Consider the following 19,218-nt stretch of genomic DNA (forward strand, 5'->3'; position numbering starts at 1 on the left):
TCAGAATCCAAAGTGACCTTTGCCCCCGCTCCTTCCTCTAGTCCTGGTCCGAGAAGCAGTGTGGTCTAGTGGATAGAGCACGGGCCTGGGAGTCAGAAGGACGTGGATTCTAATCCCGGCTCCACCACATCTGCTAGGTGACCTTGGGCAACTCAAGCCTCAGTTACCTCAAGTGTAAAAGGAGGATTAAAGCTGTGAGCCCCATGTGGGACAGGGACTGTGTCCAAACTGAATCGCTTCATTCATGCGTTCATTCACTCATACTTATTGAGTGCTTACTGTGTGAAGAGCACTATACTGATCACTTGGAAGAGTACAGTAGAGTAATTAACAGTCACATTCCCTGTTCACAAACGGGCTTACAGTCTAGAGTGGGGAGACAGACGTCAATACAAATAAATAAAATTACAGATATGTACATAAGTGCTGTGGGGGCCGGAGGGGGGAAGAGCGCAGGGAGCAAGGCAAGGTGATGCAGAAGGGAGTGGGAGATGAGCTTGTACTTACCTTAGTTCTTAGAACAGCGCTTGGCACAGAGTAAGCACTTAACAAGTACCATCATTCTTCTTCTTATTATTATCCCCAGGCACATTTGATAGATTTTGCTTTGGACCCTGGGATGATTACCGTTGGCTTGTGTATTTGGAAACCACAACCACCACTGACAGTGATCTCTCTGGTGCCAGAAACAAGCTGTGCACAGTCTGAGAAGCAGCATGACCTAGTGGAAAGAGCTAGGAGTCCAGGGGTCAGAGGACATAAATTCTAATCCCGGCTCTGTCACTTGCCTGCTGTGTGATCTTAGGCCAGTCACTTAACTTCTCTTATTCCAGAAAAATAGATTGGACTTCTACTGTTGCCGCAGTGGCAGGAGACTAGCGTGAAGCTAAGGAGAAGGAAGTCCCTGGCACAGAGGGAATTCTGGTTTTCAACTGCAAGTCTTGGGCAGCCAGGCAAGTGGAAGCGGGCGGACGGGACAGAGCTGCCCACTGCAGGAGAGAGGAGGGCAGCCGGAGACTGGAGCCCCATGCCAGTGTGGGGTGGGCAGAGATGTGAGGCGGGCAGAGACTGAACCATGTGTGGGCATGGGGCAGGCATAAATGCCTTTACATTTGGGAATAATAATAATGTTGGTATTTGTTAAGCTGCTTACTATGTGCAGAGCACTGTTCTAAGCGCTGGGGTAGACACAGGGGAATCAGGTTGTCCCACGTGGGGCTCACAGTCTTAATCCCCATTTTACAGATGAGGTAACTGAGGCACAGAGAAGTTAAGTGACTTGCCCACAGTCACACAGCTGACAAGTGGCAGAGCCGGGATTCGAACCCATGACCTCTGACTCCAAAGCGCCCGGAGAGAAGGGGTGACAGCCAAGCCAGACCCAATGAGAAACAGCGTGGTCTAGTGGAAAGAGCATGGACCTGGGAGTCGGAGGACCTGGGTTCTAATTCTGGCTTCTGCCAATTGCTTAATAATGTTGGTATTTGTTAAGCGCTTACTATGTGCCAAGCACTGTTCTAAGCGCTGGGGTAGACATAGGGGAATCAGGTTGTCCCACGTGGGGCTCACAATCTTAATCCCCATTTTACAGATGAGGGAACTGAGGCACAGAGAAGTTAAGTGACTTGCCCACAGTCACACAGCCGACAAGTGGCAGAGCCGGGATTCGAACTCATGAGCCCTGACTCCAAAGCCCGTGCTCTTTCCACTGAGCCACGCTGCTTCTCCATTGCTTGCCATATGACCTTGGGCAAGTCACTTAACTTCTCTGCGCCTCCATTTCCTCAACTGTAAAATGAGGATTCAATACCTGTTTTCCCTCCTACTTAAGACTGTGAGCCCCCATGTGGGACAGGGATTGTTTCTGACCTAATTAACATATACCTACCCCATGCTTAGAATAGTGTTTGTCACATAGTAAGTGCTTAATAAGGACCATAAAACAAACAGTGACCAGCTGTTTGTGTTTGTGCTGGGGTTTCTGATCCACCAGATGACCCTGCCCTTCTTCCCCTTCTCCCCTCTCCTGGTAGACCGAAAACCCTCTCTGAGCTGACATGTGTCCAACCCAGCATGCAGCGCAGGGTTGCACCTTGATGAATGGAATTTACTGATTGATCGACATTGTTGATTGATGTTATTGATCGATGGCCTCTCCGCTGTAAGCTCATCCCCTAGTCAGTAAGCTCGTTGTGGACAGGGACGTGTTCTACCGACATAGAGAAGCTTCATGGACGAGTGGAAGGAGCGTTGGCCTGGGACTCAGAAGAACCTAGGTTCTAATCCTGACTCTGCCACTGTGTGACCTTGGGCAAATCACTTAACTTCTCTGTGCCTCGGTTATCTCATCTGTAAAATGGGGATTAAGACTGTGAGCCCCATGTGGGGACAAGGACTGTGTCCAACCAGATTATCTTCTATCTACCTCAGTGCTTAGTATGGGGCCTGGAATATACTAAGCACTTAAGAAATACTTAAAAAAAACACCTAAAACCCTGTTGTACTCTCCCAAGCACTTAGTACAGTGCTCTGTACATAGTAAGGGGCTCTAGAATGTGGGCCTGTTGTTGGGGTACGGATTGTCTCTATTTGTTGCTGAATTGTACCTTCCAAGTGCTTAGTCTAGTGCTCTATACACAGTAAGCGCTCAATAAATACGATTGAATGAGTGAATACAGTTGGCTGATTGATTGATGTTATTGATTAGAAACACCTAGCTGCAGTAGAATCACTCCAATTCACAGGTCCCTGTCTACCAAATCTGTCATTTTGATAGATTTTGATAACCAAATATAGCAATATTACATCAATTCTAACATTCTTTCTGGCAACTAGGGGCCTCTGCTACTTGATGAAATGACAGCTTTAAGCAAACTGGCCAGTAGGGAATGCTGCTTGGCAGGAATTGCCTACTAATAATAATCGGGGTATTAGTCCGGCACTCACTTTGTGCCAGGTACTGTATACCCCTGGCCCTCCATAAAAATAATAATAACTGTAGTATTTTTTAAGCACTTACTATATTCCAGGCCCTGTACTAAGCGCAGGGATAGATATGAGATAAGTGGGTTGGACACAGCCCCCTATCTCAGATGGGGCTCACAGTCTTTCTCCTCCCTTTACAGGTGAGATAACTGAGGAATGAAGCGACTCGCCCAAGGTCACCCGGCAGGCAAGTGGCAGAGCTGGAATTAGAACCCAGGTCCTTCTGACTCCCAGGCCTTTGCTTTACCCCACCAAGTCCACCTCATCTCACTGATCTCCTACTTCAGCCCAGCCCCCACACTTCACTCCTCTAGCTCCATCTTGCTCACTGTGCCCTGATCTCATCTGCCTCGCTGCCGACCCCTTTCCCACATCCTCCCCAAAGCCTGGAATTCCCTGCCCCTCCATAAAAGCCAGACCACTAATCTCTCCACTTTCAAAACACATTTATGCTCACATCTCCTCTAGTCTGTAAGCTTGTTGCGGGCAGGGAATGTATCCGTTCATTGTTATATTGTATTCTCCCAAGCTCTTAGTACAGTGCTCTGCACACAATAAGCACTCAATAAATAGGATTGAATGAATGAAGAGGTCTTCCCCAATAAAGTGGGATAGGGACTGTGTCCAGCCTGATTAGCTTGTCTACCCCAGCGCTTCGTACTCGTCTTATGCCGTCAAGTCATCTGCGACTCATAGCGATGCCATGGACACATCCCTCCCAGAACACCCCACCTCCACCTGCAATCTTTCTGGTAGTGTATCCGTAGAGTTTTCTTTGTAAAAATATGGAAGCGGTTTACCACTGCCTCCTTCCACACAGTAAACTTGAGTCTTCTCCCTCGACTCTCTCCCATGCCACTGCTGCCCAGCACAGGTGAGTTTTGATTTGTAGCCAATTGCCTTCCTCTCGCTAGCCACTGCTCAAGCTAGGAATGGAAATGTCTCTGCTTGATTCTCCCTTCCATAGTCGAGACTGCTAGGGCAATGGAAAACTCTACAGTGCCTGGCAAATAGTAAGCGCTAAACAATACCATAAAAAACCAAAACTTAGGCCTCACTTTACAGATGAGGAAACCGAGGGACAAAGAAGGAAAGTGATGGCCAGGTCACCCAGAAGGTAAGTGGCCGAGCTGCTATCAGAGTTCCGGTCTCCTGACTCGCAGATGGTGAAGCTCCCTTCATCTAGAGTGTAAGCTCATTTGTGGCTGGGCAATGCCACTGTTTATTGTTGTGTTGTACTTTCCCAAGGAGTTAGTACAATGCTCTACACACAGTAAGAGCTCAATTAGTATAATTGAATGAATAAACGGCTGTCCCCTAGGCCTTGAAAAACTCTCAGTGGTCTTCTCTCTGCTGGTGGTCATGCAAAGTAAGCAGATTTTCCATCTGCCCCTGAAAGTTCCTGTTCCCAGCAAGCTCTGTGCCTGCTGGGCCTTGGGGAGTAAAATCTGCTGCCACGCTCTCAGCATCCCCCACCAGACAACCAGGTTCGCAGCCCCCCTTTGGCCCTTCTCCATCCCGCCTGCCTTCTTCCATCCTGGGGGGAAAAGAGAACAGCACCCGGAGTCTGAGTCTCCAGACTCTGGGAAGCCTGGTGGGTGCTCGACTGCTCGCTGTGGCTAAGGAGAAGCTTTGGGCTGTGAGTCACCAGGAGCCTGAAATTCTACTCCTCCACCTGCCGCACCCTACTGATTTTGCTTTTATTTTGTGTTTCTCACCTTGTGTTATATGCTGTCAAAATCGCTTCTGATGTGTCTGTCTCCAGGGCCCAGGGAGCACGTCTAATTCCCATCTATGTATTCCTTCCCAGTGCTTGGTACGCGCTGAATCGATCTCATTGCTACTACTATCTAAGCGTGGCCCAGTGGAAAGTGCAGGGGCCTGGAATTCAGAGGACCCGAGTTCTAATCCCAGCTCGGTCACTTGTCTGCTGTGTGACTTTGGGCAGGTCACTTCACTTCTTTGCCTCAGTTCCCTCATCACCAAAATCAGGATTCGATGTCTGTTTTTCCTCCTTCTTAAACTGTGAGTCCCATGTGGAGCCTGATTCTCTCGTATCTACCCCAGAGTTTAATATAGTACTTCACACTTAATTATCGTAATTATTACTGCATGACAGCACCTTGAGTTTTACTGCCACCAAGTGGTTAATTCTTCAGGAACCTCTTTCCGCCAAAATGACCCATTTACACAAATGGGTCAAATCAATCAATCAGTCATTTAATTGATACCTATTGAACGTGTATGGTATACAGAGCACTGTACTCCGCTCTTGAGAGAGCATTAATTTATTCATTCAGTCGCATTTATCGAGCGCTTACTGTGTGCAAAGCGCTGGGGCTTACAGTCTAGGATTGAAATGATCAGGACAATTTTGAGTGGAAGGGGATCGAGAACCATTTCTGCTGCTCTGGGGTTGACCAGTGCCAGAGGTGAGGATCGATCTCACCCAGAATCTGGAGATTCTCAAAAAGAGTTGCTTTTTCTTCTTCGGGTTCTCTTCTCTCTTCTTTGACTTCTTCCATTGTTCTGGTGTTCCCAGAACACCGGGGGTACGGCTGAGTGTTCTCCAGCTTCCAGCTTTTCTTGGCTGAAAGATGACATTTATAAATTTCCTCTTCTTACTTGGATCCCCGCAGAGCACACCTGCTGGGCAGGTTTGGGGTGAAGGGGGAGGAGGGAGGCAGAGTGGGGAAGAAGAGGTGGGAAGGGGAGGAGTTTGGTGAAGTAAATTCCCGTTCTCCCTCCTTCTTAGACTGCGAGTGCTGTGTGGGGCAGGGACTGTATCTGACATGATGATCTTGCAGTTACTCCAGCACTTAGTACAGTGCTTGGCACATAGGAAGCTCTTAACAAGTACCCTGCTTATTATTCTCATTATTCTTAGCATTAAGTCTGTGAGGAGATGGTTACTCGGATGTGAGTGCTGCTGGGAAGAGAGGATGGCAGTTAGGTTGCAGTGCTTACTGCCCTGGCTCACCCACTTGTCTACTCTGTGACCTCGGATAAGTCAGGTCACGTCTCTGCACATAATAATACTAATACTACTAATAATAACAACTGTGGTATTTGTTAAGTACTTACTATGTGCCAGACACTGTTCCGGGGTAGACACAAGCAAATCGGGTTGGGCACAGTCCGTATCCCCCATGGGGCTCACAGTCTTAATCCCCATTTTACAGATGAGGTAATTGAGGCACAGAGAAGTTAAGTGACTTGCCCAAGGTAACACAGCAGGCAAGTGGTGGAGCTGAGGTTAGAACTTAGATCTTTCTAACTCCTGGGCCCGTGCTCTATTCCCTTCGAGAACCATAATTAAAAGCAATTAACTGACATTAAAGACCAACAATGTTTTCTCTAGATTGTAAACTCATTTTAGGGAGGGAAATCACATGTCCTTATTCTAATGAACTCTCCCAAGCACTTAGTACAGTGCTCTGCACAGAATATGCTCTATTGTATTGTACTTTCCAAAATGCTTAGTACAGTGCTGTGCTCGTAGGGCAGGGAATGACTCCCTTTCTAACTCTTTTGCCATATATTCTCCTGAAAAATCTAAATTCAAAAAGAGAGAGGTCAAAAGAGAGGGGTTCCATAGGAACAGAGGTGCATGATTAATTAGGATGAGTTGTCCCCTGGTCTTCAGCTGTCCCGGCCCCTAACTGCTTTTGATCCAGTATTTCCACATTTCAGGGGGTGGAAAGCAGAGGAGGAGCCTACGAAAGAGACCGAGAATGAGCAGCCAGAGAATAGAAAGAGAACCAAGAGAGGACAGTGTCTGTGAAGCTGAGGTTGGATAACGTTTCCAGGAGTAGGAGGTGGTCCACGGTGCTAAAGGCAGCAGAGAGGTCAAGGAAGATTAGGATGAGGGTAGAAGTCATCGGAATAAGCAGGAAAAAGGTCACCGGTGTCTTTAGAGAGACTGTTTCCATGGAGTGAAGGGATAGACGACAGAACTTGGAGGGAGCAAGGAGATCCTCTAGACTTTCAGCTTGTTGTGGGCAGGGAATGTGTCCGATGTTATATTGTACTCTTCCAAGCACTTAGTACAATGCTTTGCACACAGTAAATGCTCAGTAAATATGATTAATAAAAAATAATAATAATAGTGGGAGGAGAGGAAGCAAAGTCACAGGGATAAACATAGTTTTTCTCCCTGGGCCATGGGGATTCAGCCTGGTAGGAAGCCAAAGGAGATGTTACCAAACTAATAGAAACTCTACATTGCTAGCCCCAAAGGCCAAACTTCTCTTTAACAATAACAACAACAATGTTGGAATTTGTTAAGCGCTTACTATGTGCAGAGCACTGTTCTAAGTACTGGGGTAGATACAGGGTCATCAGGTTGTCCCACGTGAGGCTCATAATCTAAATGTTCATTTTATAGATGAGGTAACTGAGGCACAGAGAAGTTGAGTGACTTGTCCACAGTCACACAGCTGACAAGTGGAAGAGCCGGGATCCCAGGGTGCACTTATCCCAAAGCTGATTTTCTAATGGTATTTGTTAAGGGCTAAATATGTGCCAAACACCACTCTAAGCAATGGGTTAGATACAAGTCCATTAGGTCAGACACAGTCCCTGCCCCGCATGGGGCTCACAGTCTAAGTAGGAGGGAGAACAGAAGAACTGAGGCCCAGTGAAGTGACTTGCCCGAGATCACACAGCAGACATGCAGTGGAGCCAGGATTAGAACCCAGGTCCTTTGACTCCCAGACCTGTGCTCTTTCCACTAGACCACACTGCTTCCCCCCAACCTCAGCTCCAGCTCCAGCCAACCGATATCCATCCCTGACTGCTGAAAGGACAGTTAATTAATCAGTAACATTTATTGTGACCATTCAGTGCACTGGGAGAGCACAATAGAGTAAGTAGACATGAACCCTGCCTTCATGGTGTTTACAATCTAGCAGGGGGAGACAGACATATTCAAAGTCTTATTTAATGAATGAAGTTAGACGGTAAGCTCCTTGAGGGCAGAGACTGTGCCTTCCAGCTGTATCGTGCTCTCCCAAGTGCTTAGTACAGTGGTCTGCCCAAAGTGAACGTACAATAAATACCACTGACTGATGGAACAAAGTAGATACGACCCAACCCTATTCAATTCCTGTAGCTAAAAGAGGAAACCAACTTTACGATTCAGTCCCAGGTCCAGAAAAATCACTTTGATGATAAACATAATGAAGATCGTGGTCTTTGTTAAATGCCTACTCGGGCCATGAAAAACCATTTGATGATTAAAATAGTAATGATTTTGTGGTATTTGTAAAGGGCTTACTTTGTGCCGAGAACTATACTAAGCACTGGGGTAGGCAAAAGAAAATCAGGTCCCACATGGGGCTTCCAATCTAAGTAAGAGGGAGACAGCAGATGAAGGAACCGAGGCAAAGGGAAGTTAAATGACTTGCTCAAAGTCACACAGCGTTAAGAAGAAACCAAGTCATCTGACTCCCAGGCCAGTGCTCATTCCACTAGTCCGCACTGCTTCTCCCACGAGTAAACACCGGTTTCTCCTCTGCCCATCCGCCTCGTTTTCAGGCTGTCAGTGGGGATGACCGGCTGAGGGACGGCTCACACGAACACCAAGGCAACTGCAGGCCAGCCAACGCGATGTTGCTGAGTTGATGGAGCGTGGAAATTCTGCCCTTTGTTTCGGACAGGCTGGGTGTGCCAGAGAACGCTTCGGTGCATGGTTGACGGGGAAGGATCTGTGCAGGTGGAGAAAGAAGGTCTCATGCTTGGGTAAATGTAGAAAAATAGTCGAGACTCATTCGAGGTTTTATAGCTGAATTAATAAGTAATCTCCATTTTATGGGCTGGTCTCTGTTCTTCCCACAGGGAACGTCTTCCTTCCTTCCACACCTGCTTCTCCGCTCATCTTCAAGATGTCCTTGTTGGCCGGCGAGCTGATTCTGCTGGTGGGACTGGTCTGCTCTGAGAAAGGAAGCTGGGCGCCCTCCTCCCTTCCAAAAGGTAGGCTTGGGCTCTGCCATCCTTCAGCTCCCACTCAATGATAATAATGACTGTGGTATTTGTTAAGCACTCACTGTGTGCCAGGCACCGTAATAATAATAATAATTATGGTATTTGTTAAGCACTTACTATGTGCTGAGCACTGTTCTAAGCGCTGGGATAGATACAGGGTAATCAGGTTGTCCCACGTGAGGCTCACAGTCTTAATCCCCATTTTACAGATGAGGTAACTGAGGCACCGAGAAGTTAAGTGACTTGCCCAAAGTCACACAGCTGACAGGTGGCGGAGCAGGGATTAGAACCCATGACCTCTGGCTCCTAAGCCCATGCTCTTTCCACTGAGCCACGCTGCATTATTGTTATAATAATAATAATTATGGTATTTATTAAGTGCTTACTATGTGCCAAGCACTGGTCTAAGCGCTGAGTGCTGCTCTAAGCGCTGAGCACTGTTCTAAGCACTGGGGTAGTTGCAAGCTGAGAAGCAGCATGGTGTGTTTGATAGAGCACGGGCGTGGGCGTCAGAGGTCAGGGGTACTAAACCTGGCTCACCCACTGGTTTACTGTGTGACGCTGGACAAGTCAGGTCACTTCTCTGTGCCTCAGCAACCTCAGATGTAAAATGGGGATTGAGATTAGGAGCCCCACATGGAACAGGGACTGTATCCAACTCAATTTGCTTGTATCCACCCCAGCGCTTAGTACAGTGCCAGGCACATAGTAGGCGCTTAACAAACACCATCATTATTAGTATTACAAACTAATTGGATTGGATTCAGTCTCTGTCCCTCATGGGGCCTCACAATCTTAATCCCCATTTCACAGATGAGGAAAATGAGACCCAGAGAAGCCAAGTCTGTTTATTGTTCTGTTGTACTCTCTCAACCTCTTAGTACAGTGCTCTGCACACAGTAAGCATTCGATAAATACAACTGAATGAATAAAGTGACTTGCCGAGGGCCATACAGCAGACAAGTGGCAGAGCTGGGATGAGAACTCAAGTTCTTCTGACTCCCAGGCCCCTGCTCTTTCCACTAAGCCCTGCTGCTTCTCTCCTCCCTGACCTCTGCCTCCGCTTCCTGGGGACACCCACTGCCCAGGGCTGCAAGCTTGGATGCTCTCCGGTGCTTTTTTGTGTCCCTTTCCAACTGATAGCTTGACCATCAGTGGGAGGAGGGGGAATGGAAAGAGCTCTCCAGGGCATACTGCGATGACCTTTCATTCATTCAATAGTATTTATTGAGTGCTTACTATGTGCAGAGCACTGTACTAAGCGCTTGGAATGTACAAATCGGCAACAGATACAGTCCCTGCCCTTTGACGGGCTCACAGTCTAATCGGGGGAGGCAGACAAGAACAATGGCAATAAATAGAGTGAAGGGGAAGAACATCTCATTAAAACAATAGCAAATAAATAGAATCAGGGTGATGTACATCTCATTAACAAAATAAATAGGGTAATGAAGATATATACAGTTGAGCAGATGAGTACAGTGCTGAGGGGATGGGACGGGAGAGGGGAAGGAGCAGAGGGAGAGGGGGGAGAAGAGGGTTTAGCTGCGGAGAGATGAAGGGGGGGTATAGGGAGCAGAGGGAAAAGGGGAATTCAGTCTGGGAAGGCCTCTTGGAGGAGGTGAGCTTTAAGTAGGGTTTTGAAGAGAGGAAGAGGATTAGTTTGGCAGAGGTGAGGAGGGAGGACGTTCCAGGACCGCGGGAGGACATGGCCCAGGGGTCGGCGGTGGGATAGGAGAGAACGGGCCACGGTGAGGAGGTGGGCGGCAGAGGAGTGGAGCGTGCGGGGTGGGCAGTAGAAGGAGAGAAGGGAGGAGAAGGGCAAGATGATGGAGAGCCTTGAAGCCTAGAGTGAGAAGTTTACCTCACTGTGACCTAGCCGTGCCTCCCTGAACCATCCTGATTCTCTCATCGACTTGCCCTGGGACCATGGGACCACCTTCATCATGGTCATGCTTTCTGGCCCAACCTTTGCCAACCCGTCATCCAAAGTCCTTTTTCCACAAAGAAGGCCAACCTCCAGTCTGAACATGGAATGGTTTGGTCCGAGTTTCCACCAATCCTCTCTCTCTCCCCCAGCCCCCATTCATTCATTGTTATATTTATTGAGCGCTTATGATGCACAAAGCACTGTACTAAGCACTTGGGAAGTAGCCTGGAACAATAAATAGGCACATTACCACCCTCAACAAGCTCAACCTCAAGAGCTTACAGTCTCCACCTCTGCTCAGCCTCTTGACTTTGATTCCATCAATCAATCATTGGTATTTTTTGAGCACTTACTGTATGCACATTAGGAGAATACAATACAACAGAGGTGGGAAGACACATTTCCTGCTCACAGGAAGCTTGCAGTCTAGAGAGGGAGACAGGCATTTAATATACATAAATGAATTACGGACACATACATAAAGGCTGTGGGGCTGAGGGAGTGGTAAATAAAGGGGGAAAATCCAGTTACAAGGTGGATGCTGAAGGGAGTGGCAGGTGAGAAATTGAAGTTGGGGAAGGCTTCTTGGAGGAGACGTACTTTTAATAAAGCTTTGAAGGTGGGGAGAGTGATCATCTGCTGGATTTAAAGGGAGAGGGAGTTCCAGACCAGGGGCAGGATGTGGGCGAGGGGTCAGCGGCGAGGTAGATGAGATCGAGGTACAGTGAGTAGGTTGGCTTTAGAAGAGCAGAGTGTGTGGGCTGCGTTGTAGTAGGAAATCAGTGAGGTGAGGTATGAGGGGGCAAGGTGACTGAGTGCTTTAAAGTCGACGGCAAGGAGTTTCTGTTTGATGTGGAGGTGGATTGACAGCCACTGGAGTTTCTTGAAGAGTGGGGAAACATGGACTGAACGGTCGCATAGAAAAATGATCCTGGCAGCAGAATGAAGCATGGACTAGAGTGGGCAGAGATGGGAGGCAGGGAGGTCAGCAAGGAAGCTGATGAAAGTAATTAAGGCTTCATAGGATAAGTGCTTGGATTAGCATGGTAACTGTTTGGGTGGAGAGGAAAGGGTGGATTTTAGCAGTGTTGTGAAGGTTGAACTGACAGGATTTGGTGACAGATTGAATATGTGGGTTGAATGAGAGAGATGAGTCATGGATAAGGCCAAGCTAACAGGTTCGTGAGACAGGGAAGATAGTGATGCCGTCTACAGTGATGAGAAAGTCGGGGGAGGACAGGGTTTGGGTGGGAAGATGAGGGGTCCTGTTTTGGAATATGATTCTCTGAGTTCAGTTTCAGAAGAAAGTCTGACTTGACTTCCTTAGTGATTTATTATTCCTTCAGGACAATGAGTCCCTGGGTTTCATTGAGTGTGCTCCTTTCTTCCCCCAGTCCTAATCCCTCTGCAGTCCCAACCCCCAGCACCCCCTAGGGCTTCTCTTGCCTTCGAAGGCAGCCCAAAGGCTGAATGGAGAACCCAGTTTATTGTCTAACGAATAGCTCTTTTCCTGCTTCAAGGCCTCCCTTGGAAGCCAACTGCTTGCTTCCTTGTGGCTTCAGACCTCGGCTGGGATTTCGGTCAGCTAAAAGATATTTTGCAACATGGAGTAGTGGATAGAACTGGGGCCTGGGAGTCAGAAGGTTCTAATCCTGGCTCCACCACTTGCCTGCTGTGTGACCTTGGGCAAGTCACTTCACTTCTGTAGGCCTCAGTTACCTCATCTGTAAAATGAGGATTAAGATTGTGAGCCCCATGTAAAACAGAGACTGTCCAACCAATTTGTTTCTACCTCAGGGTTTAGTATAGTGCCTGGCACATAGTAAGAGCTTAACAAATACCATTATTATTTTTATTATTATTTTGCAGCAGAAAGAGAATGAGATACACACACTCACACACACATGGACATGGGATTAATTGTGTCTGAACAGTGTCTGTCTCTTTTTACTGGTGAGGGCAGAGGGTTATTTGAGAAGAAGGACTTGGCTTCTAATCCCGGCTTCGCTACTTGTCTGATGTGTGACTTTAGGCAAGTCACTTCATTTCTCTGTACCTCAGTTACCTCATCTGTAAAATGGGGGAGAAGACTATAAACCCCATGAGGGACAGGGACTGTGTCCAACCTGATTACCCTGTGGCTTGATACAGTACCTGGGAGAATATTCTCTCTCCTCCCTTTGAACTGACCAGAGAACCCAGCTCAAACCGCTGGCCTTAGGTGGTCAGGCGGAGAATTTGGAATACGCTCACATTTCTTGAAATCTGGAGTTGGCAAGGTTCCACCTAAACCAGGGAGGGCAAATAGGCAAGTAGGAGTTTAACCGTAATGAAAATTATGGTGTTTGTTAAGCACTGATTATGTTCCAAACACTGTACTAAGTGCGGAGCAGATACACGATCATCAGGCTGGACACAGTCCCTGGCCTATGTGGAGTTTACAGTCTAAGGGATGAGAGATAACAGGTTTTGAATCGCCATTTTTCAGAGGAGGAAATAGGCAGAAAGAAGTGAAACGACTTCTCCCAGGCCAGAAGGCGAGTCATGGAGCTGGAATTAGAACCCAGGTCCTCTGACTCCCAGGCCTGGTCCTTTCCACTAGGCCACACTGCTGTGTCTGCCCTCAAGGGGGCTACAGTCTCCTTAAATGATATACTGTAATATATGCATTTGATTTTATGGGCAATAAATTGCTTATTCATGTTGATGTCTGTCTTCTCCTCTAGACTGTAAGCTCGTTGTGGGCAGAAAATGTGTCTGCCAGCTGTTACACTGTACTCTCCAAAGCTCTTCGTACAGTGCTCTGCACACAGTAAGCACTCAGTAAATATGACTGACAGACTGACTTGGTCCGATGGGGAAGGAATAGAACTTTCAAGGCCCAGTGTAACCCAGATTCTCCATGCCCCCTCCCCTACCCACCCTGATGAGATCCCATCCCCCAAAGCTGAGAATATGGAGCCCCTCAAGCCAAGCAGACCCCTGACTGGAGAGAGCTCTGGCCTCCAAGGCTGGAGAAGATTGGACCAGCACCGCAACTTCACCACGGACCCCTGCCCGGAGGGTCCCGATCAGCGTGGACACCACCGGCACCACCTTTCCCCTTCTACCCAAACACAGCCGGGTCCTCGTTTTCCACCTGCCCCCTCCCCTGGCCTGTGAAGGCCTCCATGAAACGGTCGCCCTCCAGAACAGAGCCTCAGGATAAGGGGGGTGGTCCCGCTCACTGCACCTTTGGGCCCGGCTTTCCCAGGGTCCCTCTGTGGGCAGAGCGCGGCCGGACGCCGGGAGCAGAGCGGGCTCAGCCTCCTTAGTCGAATCGTCGGCGGAAGCCAGGTGGAGCGAGGCACTCACCCGTGGCAGGTGAGCCCGGGGAGGGAGGTGTCTTACGGGGTCGCAGGGGCCCTGAGGGGCCTCGGGGGGGTCAAGAGGCCTGGGGGGGGTCAATATTATTATTACTATTATTTTTATAGTACTTGTTAAGTGCTTACTATGTGCCAACTCATCCCCATTTTATGCCAACTCATCCCCATTTTACAGATGAAGTAACTGAGGCCCAGAGAGGTGTAGTGACTTGCCCAAGGTCACACAGCAGACATGTGGCAGAGCCAGGATTAGAACCCAGGTCCTTCTGACTCCCAGACCCTTGGTCTCACCCCCCAGTGGCTACAGTTTTATTTTAAAACCTATGGTATGGAGTTTCTGTTTGATGCGGAGGTGGATGGACAACCACCGGAGGTTCTTGAGGAGTGAGGAAACATGGGCAGAATGTTTTTGTAGAAAAATGATCGAGGCAGCTAAGTGAAGTATGGACTGGACTGGGGAGAGACAGGAGGCTGGGAGGTCAGCAAGAAGGCTGCTAAGGTAAACAAGGCAGGTTAGGTTAAATGCTTGGATTAGCATGGTAGCAGGTTGGATGGCAAGGATTTTACTGATGTGGTGAGGGTCGAATCGACAGGAATAGTGGCAGATTGAATATGTGGGTTGAATGAGAGAGATGAGTCGAGGATAATGTCAAGTCTATGGGCTTGTGAGACAGCGAGGATGGTGGTCCTGTCCGCAGGACAGGAAAGTCTTGGGGAGGATCGGGTTTGGGTGGGAAGATGAAGAGTTCTGTTTTGGGCTGGTTAATTTGGAGGTGATGTTGGAAGCAGGTCCACCAGGGGCTGGAGGAGGTGCTGACCTGCGGGCAGCAGAGCCCCTAATACAGTCATAGGACCACCTTAGCACTGGAACCGAGAGGGCAATTTGTTGGGGGTGGTGAGGTGAGGGGAGAGGGACCTTTCATCCCAAGGGTGGAAGTAGCATGGGAAGCAGGGCCTGAGGGTCAGAAGGACCTGGGTTCTAATCCTCACTCTGTCATTTGTCTGCTGTGTGACCTTGGGCCGCAATTCCCCAGTGCTTAGAACAGTGCCTGGCACATAACAAACACTTAAGAAATGCCACAGTTATAGTTATTATTATTATGCTGAGGACAAGAGAAAGAGAGCACAGAGTCAGAGTCAGGAAGGGACAATCGAGGGGGCAAAATAATAATAATGATGATATCTGCTAAGCATTTACTATGTGCCAGGTACTGTATGAAGCGCTAGGGAGGATACAAGCAAATCAAGTTGGACACAGTCCCTGTCCCATATGGGGGTCATAGACTCAATTCCCATTTTACAAATGAGGTAATTGAGGCCCAGAGAAGTGAAGTGACTCGCACAAGGACACACAGCAGACAGGTGGAGGATCTGGGATTAAAACTCACGACCTTCTGACCCCCAGGCCTGTGCTCTATCCCCTACGCCATACTGCTTTTCATAAAACCCAGCCAAACAGAGCCCTGGCTGGTCCTCAGTCTGGTGGGGGCAGAAATATGCCTGGGGGAGAGCAGAGCAGAGCAGAGCACTATACTAAGCGCTTGAGAGAGCACAATGCAACAACAAACGCAGCTCTCTGTTCTCATCAACGCAGGTGTCCCTGAAGCGGGGGCAGATGCATTTCTGTGGCGGGACGATCATCTCCGCCCAGTGGGTGGTCACTGCTGCCCACTGTGTCATGGACAGGTAGGGTTGGGCGTCGGAGGAGGGGAAGGGGCCCCTTGGAGAAGGTGGGCAGGGCAGGGAGGTTGCCACAGCAAGTGCCACAGGGGGACAGGGACCTTGCCTGTGGCTTGGGGAACCACCTGTAGATGGAGATGCAGGGGTCATTCCTGTTTCCTGCTGGCCAGCCCACCTCCTGTCCACTTTCAGGGCCATGTGAGTATGGGCAGATTAGGGCTATGGGGTGCTGAGGGCGTCGATGGCAACATGCCTCCCCCAAATCACATGTATGCACAGCCTCTCCCAAATCACATGTATGCACACACCAAACAACCCAGTTTCCACCTTAGGCATTAATAATAATACAATAATAATAATAACTGTGATATTTGTTAAGTGCTTACTATGTGCCAAGTACTGTACTAAGCACTGGGGTGGATACAAGCAAACTGAATTAGACACAGTCCCTGTCCTATGTGGGACTCACAGTCTCAATCCGCATTTTACAGATGAGGTAACTGAAGTACAGAGAAGTGAAGTGACTTGCCCGAGGTCACAGAGCAGACAAGTGCAGAGCCAGGATTAGAACCCAGGTCCTTCTGACTCCCAGGTCTGTGTTCTAGCATAATGGTCATTTCTACTAACTCTAGGGTACCTTCCCAAATGCTCTGTACAGTGACCTGTACACGGTCAGTGCTCAATAAATGCCACTGATTGATTAGATTAATTTGCTGGGGCACTCAAGAAACTTCACCTCTGTAATTGTGACATTGTGGAAATTCAGCATTACTGGTTACCTAGCATAAGCCTCCATTTACATCTAGAAGCTTCCCAGCCCCTGCTTCCTCTACTGCCTGGTGCTTTCCCTAAGGACAGGCCCTGTGCCCCTCTCCTCTCTTCTCTCCACCAAGAGAGTTCGGCAGAGTGCCGGGGACAACGCTTGCTTTTTTATATAGAAAAGATTTCAATTCAATTGGCAGGGAACGGAGCATTATGTAAGGTCATTACGGACAGGGAATGTATCTGCTAATTCTTTTTCATTAGTACAGTGCTCTGCACATAGTAAGCACTCAGTAAATGCCTTTGATTGATTATGGAGGCTTTTTTTTTTGCCAGTAGAAGGACTGAGGTGGTGCGATGCATTCATTGGATTCATTTATGGTTTAACTTTCCCCGAGATTTAGTAAAACTGCTTCCTGTCTCTCTCCTATCTAGACCACACTTCACTGTGCTACCCTGATCATTTTTCTAAAAAACTGTTCAGTTCACATCTCCTCCTCTCCAAAAGAACCTACAGTGGTTGTCCATCCACCTCTGCATCAAACAGAAACTCCTTACCATCAGCTTTAAAGCACTCAATCAGCTCGCCTTCTCCTACTTTACTTTGCTAATTCCCAACTACCATCCAGCACCCGCACTTCACTCTTTCAGCATCAGTCTACTCACTGCATCTCGATCTCATCTATCTCTCCACCGACCCCGGCCCAAGTACTGCCTATGGCCTAGAAATCTCTCCTCGTTAATATCTAACAGATGATCACTCTCTCCACCTTCAAAGCCCTATTAAAACACATCTGCTCTAAGAGACTTTCCCCTTGTTTTCCTTATTTCCTCTCCCTCTGGTTCACCTGTGTGCTTGGATCTGTACCCTTTAATCAGTTGATATTCACCCCACCCTCAGCCCCACCACACCTATATATGTATCCATCATTCATTTTAATGTCTGTCTCCCCATGTAGACTATAAGCTCCTTGTGCGCAGGGAAAAATGTCTATCAACTCTGTTATATTGTACTCTCCCAAGTGCTTAGCATAGCGCTCTGCACACATCACGCCTTCAATAAATACCACTGATTGCTGTAATTCTGTATTTTATTACTACTGTTACTACTACTATATTCTTGTATGCTGATAGATGGAAAATTAGCACATCTTTTGGGAATTAATCTCTGCCCTCGTTAAGGTTAATGAATAGGGTAATTTGCACTGTTTGATTGTTTGATTCACCCAACAGTATTTATTGAGTATCTGTGGGGTGCAGAACACTGAACTGGAGCCTTGGGAAAAGGAAATGAAAGTAAAAAGACAAAATCCCTTCCCCAAAAAAGCTTACATCCTAGGGGATGTAATACTTGACCTTTTCTTTCTTTCTTTTTCTTTCTTTCTTTCTTTCTTTCTTTCTTTCTTTCTTTCTTCTTTCTTTCTTTCTTTCTTTCTTTCTTTCTTTCTTTCTTTCTTTCTTTCTTTCTTTCTTTCTTTCTCTCTCTCTCTCTCTTCTCTCTCTCTCTCTCTTTCTTTCTTCCTTTCTTTCTTTCTTTCTTTCTTTCTTTCTTTCTTTCTTTCTTTCTTTCTTTCTTTCTTTCTTTCTTTCTTTCTTTCTTTCTTTCTTTCTTTCTTTCTTTCTTTCTTTCTTTCTTTCTTTCTTTCTTTCTTTCTCTCTCTCTCTCTCTTTCTTCTCTCTCTCTCTCTTTCTTTCTCTCTCTCTCTTTCTTCTTCCTTTCTCTCTTTTTCTCTCTCCTTCTTTCTTTTTTGTTAAGTGCTTACTATGTTTCAGGCACTGTACCAACCACTGGGATAGATAAAAGCTAATTAGGCTGGACCCAATCCATGTCCCACCTGGGACTCACAGACAATCTCCATTTTACCGATAAGGTAACTGAGGCCTGGAGAAAAGAAGTGACTTTTTCAAGGTCACACATGGCAGAGCTGGGATTAGACCCCAGGTACTTCTGATTCACAGACCGGTGCTCTTTCCACTAGTCCATACTGCTTCATGCCGCTTTCCTCTCCTAGTAATAATAATAGTATTTTGTAAAGTGCTTATTATGTGTCAAGCATTGTTCTCAGTGCTGGGGTAGATACCAGCTAATCCGGTTGGACACAGTCACGTGTTATACATCGGGCTCACAGTCTTAATATCCATTTTCAGGTAAGGTAAGTGAGGCACTGAGAAGTGACTTGACCAAGGTCACACAGTAAGCAAGTGACAGAGCCAGGATTAGAACCCCAGGTTCTTCTAACTCCTGGGCCTGCACTCTATCCACTAAGACATGCAGCTTCAGGCTGGTTTCCTCTCCTCTGGGCCCCTCCTTGTTTTCCCTACCCCCTTAGGTATCTGCGGACTTACCTGAATGTAACTGCCGGAGAGTACGACCTGTCCCTCGCCGAACCGGGGGAGCAGACGCTGGCCGTGAACTCCATCGTCAAGCACCCAAAATTCAATCCCAAGACGCCCATGAACTATGACATCGCTTTGCTCAAGCTGGACGGGAACCTCAGGTTTGGTAATGGA

General features: G+C 47.7%; 1 protein-coding gene across 1 annotated transcript in view; it reads left to right on the forward strand.

Annotated features, from left to right (window-relative positions):
- Window positions 1-19,218, forward strand: part of OVCH2 (ovochymase 2) — a 70,395-nt gene that overhangs the window by 908 nt on the left and 50,269 nt on the right. The window contains exons 2-5 of the mRNA XM_039911316.1: window positions 8,824-8,958; window positions 14,154-14,263; window positions 15,860-15,951; window positions 19,038-19,210. Coding sequence (XP_039767250.1) covers window positions 8,824-8,958; window positions 14,154-14,263; window positions 15,860-15,951; window positions 19,038-19,210 — 510 coding nt within the window. The remainder of the gene's footprint in view (window positions 1-8,823; window positions 8,959-14,153; window positions 14,264-15,859; window positions 15,952-19,037; window positions 19,211-19,218) is intronic.

This window comes from Ornithorhynchus anatinus, chromosome 3, assembly GCF_004115215.2.
Source record: "Ornithorhynchus anatinus isolate Pmale09 chromosome 3, mOrnAna1.pri.v4, whole genome shotgun sequence".
NCBI classification, from domain to species: domain Eukaryota; kingdom Metazoa; phylum Chordata; class Mammalia; order Monotremata; family Ornithorhynchidae; genus Ornithorhynchus; species Ornithorhynchus anatinus.